This window comes from Fukomys damarensis, unplaced genomic scaffold (genome assembly GCF_012274545.1).
Source record: "Fukomys damarensis isolate Sample0158 unplaced genomic scaffold, DMR_v1.0_HiC HiC_scaffold_24, whole genome shotgun sequence".
In the NCBI taxonomy this organism is placed as follows: Eukaryota; Metazoa; Chordata; class Mammalia; order Rodentia; family Bathyergidae; genus Fukomys; species Fukomys damarensis.
Genome location: NW_022900936.1, coordinates 70,754,673 through 70,764,747, shown reverse-complemented (window position 1 = coordinate 70,764,747; position 10,075 = coordinate 70,754,673). Strand labels below are relative to the sequence as shown.

Below are 10,075 nucleotides of genomic sequence, written 5' to 3'. Positions count from 1 at the left end.
CTGTGATTCTCTCTCTCTCTCTCTCTCTCTCTCTCCCCTCTCTCTCCCTTTCTTTCTTTCTTTCTTTCTTTCTTTCTTTCTTTCTTTCTTTCTTTCTTTCTTTCTTTCTTTCTTTCTTTCTTTCTTTCTTTCTTTCTTTCTTTCCTTCTTTCTCTCTTTCTTATTACATTTTTGAGACAGGATTTTTCCATGTAGTTCAGGTTGGTCTTGAGCTCACTATGTAGCCCAGGCTGGCTTCAAACTTGCTGTTATACTCCTGACTCAGCATCCATAGTGCTGGGATTACAGGTGTGTGCTGCCCTGCCTGGCTCTCTAGGGTAATTTCTGAAAGAAAGCAAAACTATAACAACCAGGTAGAGACCCAATTTAAAAATGGGCAAACATTTAAATATCTATTTCTCAAAAAAAGGTAACCATATAGAAGTGTTCAATAAGTGCATAAAAGATAACCAATATCCTGAATAACTAAGGAAATGCTAATCAAAATCATAATGGAAGCTGGACATGGAGACATACAACTGTAATTCCAGCCTTCCAGGCAGTGGAGGCAGGAGGATTGCAACTTAAGTCCAGCCTGAGCAATATGACGAGACCCTCTCAAAATAGAAAAGGGCTGGGGATGTAGCTCAGTGTGAAGGCCCTGGGTTCAATCCCCAGTGCCTCCAACAACAACAAAACAGTAATGAAATACTGCTTCACATCTATTTGAAAGGCTAAAATTGTTTTAAAAAGTATCGGTAAGGATGTAGAGATATTGGAGTCGTCTCGCATACTGCTGGTGGGAACATAACATGTTTTTGTTACTTGGAAAAGAGTCTGGCATCTCCTTAAAATGTTAGACAGATACCCTATTGCCTCGTGACTCAACGGTTCCACTCCTAGGTGCCCATGCAAGAGAAATTCAAACACGTCTGTACAGAAACTTGTATGTGAGACGTGGTGGCTCCCACCTGTGGTCCCAGCTACCTGGGAGGCTGAGAGGGGAGGGTTAAGTTTAAGGCCAGTGGGCCTTTAGTGAGATCCTGTCTCAAAACAAAATAGAAAGGGCTCAGGATATAAATCAAAGTGGGAGTGCCCAACTAGCGTACACGAGGCCTGGGTTCAATCTCTGAGACTGAAAAAGAAAGAAAGAGATGGAAAGAGAGGTGGGGGAGGAGGAGAGGGAGAGGGAAAGGGAAAGAGATGAGGCGGGCAAAGGAGAGGCGGGGTGGGGATGGAGGAGGAGGAAGATGGGGCTTGAGCATGGATGAGGTCCCGGTTACTGAGGCTCCCGAGCACCTTGGGAAGCCCTGGGGCTCCATTTGTATCCCATCCTGTTAAGGCCACTTTGAGGCTGTGGTGTCAGATGTTACTGCTGGCTACACTAGTGGCAGGTGAGGTGCTGGGCCTGCACTTCCTGCATTTCACAGGTATGGGGTGGGATTGGACGTCACGAATCCTTCCCCTGAGAGGCTTAGCTCGGATGCCTGCTCTTTTCTTCTTCCAGAGGCAGGCAAAGTATTCCGAGAACAAGCTAAAGTGCACGAAGGCCCGGAATGACTACTTGCTCAACCTGGCAGCCACCAACGCAGCTATCAGCAAATATTACATCCACGATGTCTCTGATCTCATTGACGTGAGCACTCTGGGAACTGGGCTGGTGCATCTCCTTGCTGGAGGGAGTGGCCATGCTCCTTAGCTGGTGTAGGGTGCTGCCTGGCCAGTGGGGCCCTGCTAAGGGGAAGGGCAGTGAGTGTTGAGGCCACGATCTCTGTTGGAGCTGGGACTGTGGAGATAAAGGGAACCCACCTTGTAGATGCTTAGTAAGATTTCAGGGCTGGTTGCTGGCTCCTTTCCCTCTGGCCCCAGTGTGTCCTGTCAGGAGGAGGTCAGAGGGTCTCCACTTTCTGGTGGCTGCTGAGGAGGACCAATCCACACCGTTGCAGGAGAGGGAGTTGCCTTCCGAATTGCCTAAAGCCAGGCCTCTCTTTTTGCCTACCCACTTTCTTTGTGGCTCACACAACCCTTTTGTGCATTTGTTTGCCAAGCTTTTATGGTGCACCTACTGTGTTCTGGGATGTAAGGGGCAGCCGTGCCCAGGAGCCAGAGGTCTGCCTTTATGGGGCGTGCCCTGCAGAGCACATGTGAAGAGGCAGTCACAATGCCATGTGGCAGGGTTCGTGTTGAGGGGCAGGGGCACCAGACACAGCTGTTAGCGAGGCTTCCTGGATGACAGGTCCTCTAAACTGAATGGTGGGGAAAGGGTACCCCAGGCAGAGGGTGTTTGTGTCAAAGCCTTGAGATGAGAAACATGCAGATTTGGGAGGGTGCTGAGAGCTCTTCTGTTACCCAAACCTCAATGCCCAGCCCTAGTGGGCTTCCCCGTGGTTTATACGCAGGACAAAATGGCTTTGAGCCACCACCTGCTCTTATCTGCACCCTCTGTCTGCCCTTCCCCAAGTGCTGTGATCTGGGATTTCACACCAGCCTGGCCCGCACCTTCCGGACCTACCTCTCTGCCGAGTACAACCTGGAAACCTCTCGCCATGAGGGACTGGACGTCATCGAGAATGCTGTGGACAACCTGGACTCCCGCAGTGATAAGCACACAGTCATGGACATGTGCAACCAGGTCTTCTGTCCTCCGCTCAAGTTCGAGTTCCAGCCCCACATGGGAGATGAGGTCAGTCTCCCCAGGACTCTGCCCGACACTGTGTCTGAGTCTGTTTTCCATGGCTGTGACAGAATACTGAGGCAGATAGCTCCCTGGGCTTGTTTGTGCTCTTCCCTCCTCCTGGAGTAAGGGGGTTCCAGACCATCAGAGCACCAGCACTGCCAGCCAGAGTCCCAGGGGCGCTCAGGGGGCTACATAAGGCACCTGCTTGATGGGGGAAAAGAGGGTCCTCAGAAGGCAGCGTGTGCTTTGTGCTCCAGATGTTCCAGGTGTCTGCATCTGCAGAGGCTGCCCACAGGGTGATGCCCTTCTCCTGATGCAGCTCTCCCCTCAAGTCTGCCCATAAAGCCCATTACCTAGACCTGACAATTCTGGCCTCTCAGTTACTATGGTGAAATTTGGGTCACTTGGCTAGTGATAAATAACTAGCTGTGTCAAGAGCACAACTACGTCCCTTCTGATCTTGGTGGTGTTTCTGGAAAGGGTAGCAAAATTGGCAGCCCAGTCCACAGGTAGTATTAGAGTCCTGAACGAAAAGGTACAGGGAAAACTGTACTGGTCATTGCTCCCAGTGTCAAAGGGAGCCTGGCCAGGACCCCTGTGGACACCAAAATCTCAAATGCCCAGGGTCTTAAGTAAGATGACAGAGTATTTGTGTAGAACTTATGTTCAGCCTCTTGTATACTTTAAATCACCTCTAGGTTACTTCCCCCCAGTGCAGTGTAATGCCGTGTCATAGCTGTCACACCCCATCTTTTAGGAGACAATAACGGTAAAACAAGGCTGTGCATATTTGGTACAGATTCAGTATTTCTTCATTTCTATCCTCAGTTGGTTGAATCTGTGGACATGGGACCATGGATGGAGGAGGCCAGCTGTATTCCTCTCCCTCCTCCCTCCCCAACCATCTAAGCCAGTGCATGGCGAGAAGCTGAGTTAGGTGCCCCACTGACTGATCCCTGGCACTTTCCTTTCTCTCTTGCCACACTCTCCTGCCTGGACATTATTTGCTTCCCTTAATAAGATTACATGAAAGCTTGCTGGAAACCACAAGGGCAGCACAGATGGAGACGACGATAAATTTCCCGCCATGGCAGGTGGGTGGGCGTTGGAGCAGAATGACCCTGGTTCGCAGCTGGCGTTGCAGTTGCCAAGGCTAAGGAGGGTGACCTGAGGCCTCTTTGCCTTGCTGAGCCTGTTCTCCGTGCTGCTGGTGAAATGTGAGGGCCCCATCCTACTCCACCTTCTTCCCGCAGGTGTGCCAGGTCAGTGCCCAGCAGCCTGTCCAGATGGAACTGCTTGTGCGGTACCACCAGCTGCAGTCCAGACTGGCCACGCTCAAGATCGAGAATGAGGAGGTGAGTGTATGGGGCTCTCTGGAGGACCAGACTCAATAAGGAACGTGTAACTGCAACGAGGAGGGGATCAGGTAGGCTCACAGGATCGGAGGCAGGCGAGTCCATCATGGCCGTCTGCACCCTGGAGAGCTGGAGGAGCCAGAAGCTTCTTAATCCAAGAAGGTGGGGCCCACAGCACAGGAGGGTTAAGGGTGCAGCACCAGTCCAGGGTTGAGGGACTGGGAACTCCCTGGAGAGTGATCCTTGCTTTGAGAGGCTGAAGAAACCATGGACTATTACCCAAAGGTGATGGCGAAGACTGGAGCTCTTCAGAAATGGGCACACTTTCACCTTCTTTCAAGCCTAATTGTTGGTGTCACTCTCACCAAGCATGGTCTTCCCCATTCTGTTTGTTGGCCTGCCTGCCAGCCATCCACAGACACAACCAGGACTGTGCTTACCAGTCTGCTAGGTGGTTCTCCTTCCACTCAAGTGGACATGCCATAGTTATGATTACAGTGAGCAGGCACCTTACCCTGGGAGGGGTTTGCTCATGAAGGCCTGGCTTGTTGTGGCAAAGTCCTCTCCAGCCTGGGATGCATGAGAAATGATGTTTCATCTATAAGACAGAAGACTGGACAACTGTGTCGACCACACACGCCAAGTGTGCAATGGCATAGGGAACACTCACAGATGTTGAGTTAGCAAGCAATAATCCAGTGTGGTCACAACTGAGGCAAGCCGAGCCTACATACATGTGGCTGGCATGTGTTCACAGGGGTAGAAAAGAGACTGGAGGGAAAGAATTCAAGATTTTACTAGTGCTTATATTGGGTTGTAGGATTGATAGGGTTTTGTTGTGCTTTTTACAATGCTTCTTTTTTCTTCCTGTCTTCTACAAGGAGTTTCAATTATCAGAAATCACAGTAGGTTTTTGGATTTTTTTGGATGGGGGAATACCAGGGATGGAACTCAGGATCTTGTGAGGCACACATGGTGCCACTGAGCTAAATCCCAGGCCCCCACAGTAGATATTTAAAATCCCACAGTGCAATAAACAACCCTAGGTACCCTAGATGTGGTGTGGAATTGGGGTTGAAGGAATAGGTCACATCCAACACCCCTCCCACAAAGCTGGGTGCAGTGTTGCCCCTGGCAGATGCAGGTGGAAATGCCACTGAGGTGGCTGCATTCTGACGTCAACTGAAAAGCCCACACAGGACAGTGGCAGCCCTGCTCCCAGCCAACCGGAGGAGGAGAAAGAACACCAGGATTGGAGTGTCACCCAAGGTCATGGACAGTCACAGTGGACATCAGGAGATGTGGGTGCTGTCTTTGAGTCTCAAGAGGGCTGTCCAGTGGAGAGGACAGGGCTGCCTTGCACTGCCACATAGGGCAGAGCTAGGACAGATGTGGCACACTGGGACTCAGGATGGTGAGGACTCTGGGCATTCGTGGGGAAGGTTATGTAGATGCAAACCAGGCAAACGACAAGAGATGGACATGTTGTGTTCTTCCTTTCTTTGTGCCCTATATCTTCTCCTATCTCAAATCGCTTAAATAAAAAATAAAAATTAAAAAATAAATTGCCTAAATGAAACTTAAATTGGAAAATCAGGGGGAAGAAGGGAGAGTGAAGTAAATGCTTCTTTCTGTGGGCTGTTTTGTTTTTGTTTTTTTATGGTGTCGAGATCAAACTCAAGAACTTGTCCTTGCAAGGCAGGCGCGGTGTCACTGAGCGATATCCCCCAGCACTCTGTGGACTGTTAATGGGTGTGGAGATGATTTATTTTGAACCTGAGCTTCCTGTCAGTGTGTGTTAGAAAGAACACTTGATTTGTTAATTCAACAACCTTCATTTAAGGAGTATTTATTCAAGTACTTATTGAACATATGCTAGACGATACGTATTGTTCTGGATAGAGAATAAAGTTAATGGACACAATAATACACACCTCCTCTCATGCAGCTTATGTTCTAGTGAGGAAAAAAAACACAAAATAAAAGTTAAAGCAGAATAACAATAAATGAATGTGGAAACAATATTAAGTAGTGATAAGCACTAGGTTAAGAACTCAGAGGGTCCTGACGTGATAGGAGATGATATTTCAGCTGAGGTCTGAGTGGCCAGAAAGGACTAGGAGAATAAGCTTACAATGAATGTAGACAGTTTTGCCATGCTGTTTCGGGATGGCTGTCACACGTATAGGGCCTGCCACAATGATGCTGTCTCGTCCAAGGTATGGTGAGGGCTGGTTTCTTCCGCCCCGCTTGTATACCTGTGCAGTATCTCTGGATTCTGGGAGAGCGATTAGAGTCTTCTACTGTTGTCCCTACTCAAGCGATCACCTCCCATTGGGGCAGCTGCTGTGGGGCCACGTAGAGAAACAAACCTAGAAACTGGAGTCCTCTGTCCACCCCCACATTTCCCTCTGGCAGAAGCAATACAATAAAATGACTTTAGAGGGCCCCCGGCTTCTCACTCCATCTGGCTTTGTAATCTTGAACTAGTGATTAATTTGTCTTAATTTCCATATCAGCATTGGACCCATCAGCTTGTCTTGCTTATCTCCTAGAGACTTTTCTAAAAGAATAAAGTATGCATTGGGAAAAGGACTTTGAAGTTTTGAAGGCATTATGAGAATTAAAGGGTTTTTGTGGACTCGCTATGTTTCCCCAGGTTAGAAAGACCCTGGATGCCACCATGCAGACCTTACAGGACATGCTGACGGCAGAGGACTTTGATGTCTCCGATGCCTTCCAACACAGCCGGTCCACAGAGTCTGTGAAGTCAGCTGCCTCAGAGACCTACATGAGCAAGATCAACATTGCCAAAAGGAGAGCCAACCAGCAGGAAACAGAGATGTTTTATTTCACAGTAAGTGGCATCCTCATCCCAGACCCCAGCTGGTGTCTGCTGGCTGCTTGGTTGTGGCTTTGGGAGCAGCCTGAGTGAGAATCTGTGAAATCATATGGATTGATCAGACTGAGGAAACTTACAACCTGCTTTTAACATAAATTTGCCTGACTTGGTTTTCTGAAAAGTAGAAAGTGAATTACCAATGGGTAGCATTGGCTTGAGCTTGTGTGATGGTTATTGAAAATTACCTGCTCTAGAAAAAAAATAAATAAAACGGAAGTTTTATTCATTTGGGTTAGAGGAACTTGGTGAAGGGAGCCAGGTACGAGCCCCAAGTAGAAACCCTAAAGTTGTGTGCATGTGGTGTTGTGCTGAATTGTCTCAAATTTGGTTTAGGCTTTAGAAATTGTATCTTCTACAATCTAAGAAAATCGCTCATGAGTTTCTAGTCCCTCACATAAAGTTCCATTTAGCTATGTTCCATTTGACCAGAGGCACAGAGAAACAAGGAGACAGGGGATTGGCTCTTCTATCCAACACAGATTAATTGGATCTCAAATATTGGAGTTGAAGAAATCTGTCTTCCGTCTGATCTGTACCCTGACCAGAAGGTCTTCCAAACTGATGAGAGCTCCCAGGATGAAAAGCTTCCTCCCTCTCAAAATGGCCCTTTAGTTTGGGGTTTGGCTGGCGTTGGATATTGTAATGTTTTCATTTATCCTTGTTATCTTAAAAAAAATTTGCACTGGGATTCCTGGATATTGATCTTGATTCTGTTCTCTGGAGAGTGATTCTCTATGACTATTTCTATGGGTGCAGGGAGCTGGCTTTCCTTTCCCCAGGCTAAATGTGCTGATTCTTTCATTCTTGCCTTAAAAACTCTGACTTTGAGCAGCCTGGGGACTCTGAAACAGGTTCCATTAGTGGATGCCTCTTCTAAGGTGAGACTTACAGAGCTGGGCTGACCAGCACATAATAGAGCAAACTTTTCAACCCTTCTATATGAGGAACTATCTCTCCTCCTCTTAAAGGCTCTGTAGATGATATCCTAGGTAGGTCTCATATCTGTTGCTACCTAGGTATCCTCTTGAAGGATGCATTTCAGGGCATAGCCAGTTTTCTCTTACCCTGGGCTCTTGTTCTGATGGCGATGGGAGAGTGAGGCCTATAGGATGACAGGGGGGAATGAAACTGGGTGTGATTTATTAGAAAGAATACAGGGCAAGCAAGCTCCCACTTGTCAGGAGGGGTTCCACAAGGAGGATGCCAAGGAGGTGTTTAAATGTAGCAGCTTTTAGCCATCTCTGTGGCTTGCACAACAGCAGAGGATATGTGAAATGCAGCTGTGCAGTGCTTGCCAGGCCTCTGGTCATCAGCAGATTTTATTACTTCTGTGTCCTTTGCCTTTCAGGTTTCCAAGGATTCTCCTAGTTTGCTCAGGATTTTAGCCTTTGCATGAGGCTCAGCTCAGCTTCTCCAGGTCCCGGTCTTCAGTTTACTCAGTTTGTTCAGGCCCTGTACCCCAATCTGCTCTCAGCCCTATCTCTCCTGGTCTCAATGGCTCCATATTATTAGGGCTCTCATCTAGTTGTTCAGCACTCATGATGTCTCTTCAGATCTCCTGCCATGTGCACATTCAGTGACCATGGCCTCCACTCCTAGTCTGCCAATCCCCCCCAAAAAAGGAATGTCTTAGGCCAACACCTAAGATGGAGTATTAGAAGTATGTAATTAGCTGGTGTTGATCCACGCAATTAGGTTGATGTTACCTTGGGCTCATTTCCCAAATCTACCCAATTCTCAGATCCACCTCCATCTTGTGATTGGTCTCAATCTTGTTGAGAACCAATAGTTACTACACACTGCCTTTCTGCCCTGGAACACCATGAGCTCTGCCTTGGGCAAGAGATGAGGGGTCAGATGGATGGTACTGTGGGACAGGTGTCTGTATGTTCAGTCTCCTCCTCTGGTGATGAGGCCACTGGGCCTCTGCTCCACACTTGGAGAAACACCACAGATCTGTCCTGCCCAAGGTTACACAAGTTACCATAGTTCTGGGCTCCTGTTTCCTTGTGGATAGGATGAACACGGTGATGCTTTCCGCATTTGTCATCCAAGATGGTGGGGAGTCGCTACCATTCACGGGTGAAAACAGTGGGGTTCTCTTCAAATATGAAGGGGAGTGGTTCTTAACCACCAAGAGGCCAGGTCCTCAAGCTAACGAGTGTGGAAAAGAAGACAGGAGAGGGCACTACACTTCCCACCTGCTGGCCACTCTGGAACCCCCCAGAGGGCCAGCACCAGGCCTGTGGGTTTCACTTGTGTGTATGAGAGCCCCTGTCCGAGAGCCACATCCCTGCTGCCCGCAGGTGGGGGATGGTGCTGTCAGAGACTCCCCTCCAGCCAAGCGAGGTATCTGGGCCTTCTGCACCTCTCTTCTCTGCCCTGTTGGAGTGCTCTGGGTGGGACAGGGGAGCTGATTGTTTTGTGAGGAACTGGCTGGTAGGTTCACAGCAGTCCCAGTTGCTTTCTTACTTCCTCCCGGGACCCATTTCTGCCTCCTCTGGTTCACTTGTCTCCTTGGCAGTGCTGTCTTCGTGGATTCCCAGCCCATGATTCCTGCTACATTTTTGAGGACTGGATTCAGCCAAACCCTTGGCTTGCAGCTGCCTCTTGCTGCAGGGCTGGAGGCAGTGGGGAGACCGGTGCCTGTGTGGAGCTTGGCCAGGCTCAGCAGGGTCAGGCAGCTACGTCTGTATCCTGGATGGTCTCTGACCCTTGGTGCTGAGCAGGGAAGAGACTGCAACCTGGAAGGTCCTGGCCCCCTCTGATGTTCCTTGGCACCTCGGTCAAAGCACTTTCCCATGCCTGCCTCCTTGCCTCATCCATACTGAAAACAAAGTCAGGTTGCTCTGTGTGGGTTGTGTTAATGGGCTGGTCTCAGGGTCCTCCTTCAGAGTGGGGTCAGATGAGAGGAAAGTTTATTTCTCTGACAGATGCAAAACAGCTCTGCAGCCCCAGCAGCAGGCCCCCAGGAAGTTCTCAGCTGTATTGTCTTGACCCAGAAAAAGCGGGAGCCTTGATGACCAAAGACATCCTTTGCTCTGTGTGGCCCACAGCCCTTATCTGACAAGAACAGCCATCGCAGCTCTATTCTGAAAGCTTCCTTTGTGTTCCCAGACTCCACCTGCCAGGCCCAGAGCCTCTCAAACGGAGCAGCTGCAC

General features: G+C 49.0%; 1 protein-coding gene across 4 annotated transcripts in view; it reads left to right on the top strand.

Moving 5' to 3' along the window:
* Positions 1-10,075, top strand: part of Srgap3 (SLIT-ROBO Rho GTPase activating protein 3) — a 227,324-nt gene that overhangs the window by 162,266 nt on the left and 54,983 nt on the right. For all 4 annotated transcript variants that reach the window (XM_010618756.1, XM_010618750.1, XM_010618742.1 and 1 more), the window contains exons 6-9: positions 1,487-1,615; positions 2,441-2,662; positions 3,910-4,011; positions 6,671-6,868. In XM_010618756.1, coding sequence (XP_010617058.1) covers positions 1,487-1,615; positions 2,441-2,662; positions 3,910-4,011; positions 6,671-6,868 — 651 coding nt within the window. The remainder of the gene's footprint in view (positions 1-1,486; positions 1,616-2,440; positions 2,663-3,909; positions 4,012-6,670; positions 6,869-10,075) is intronic.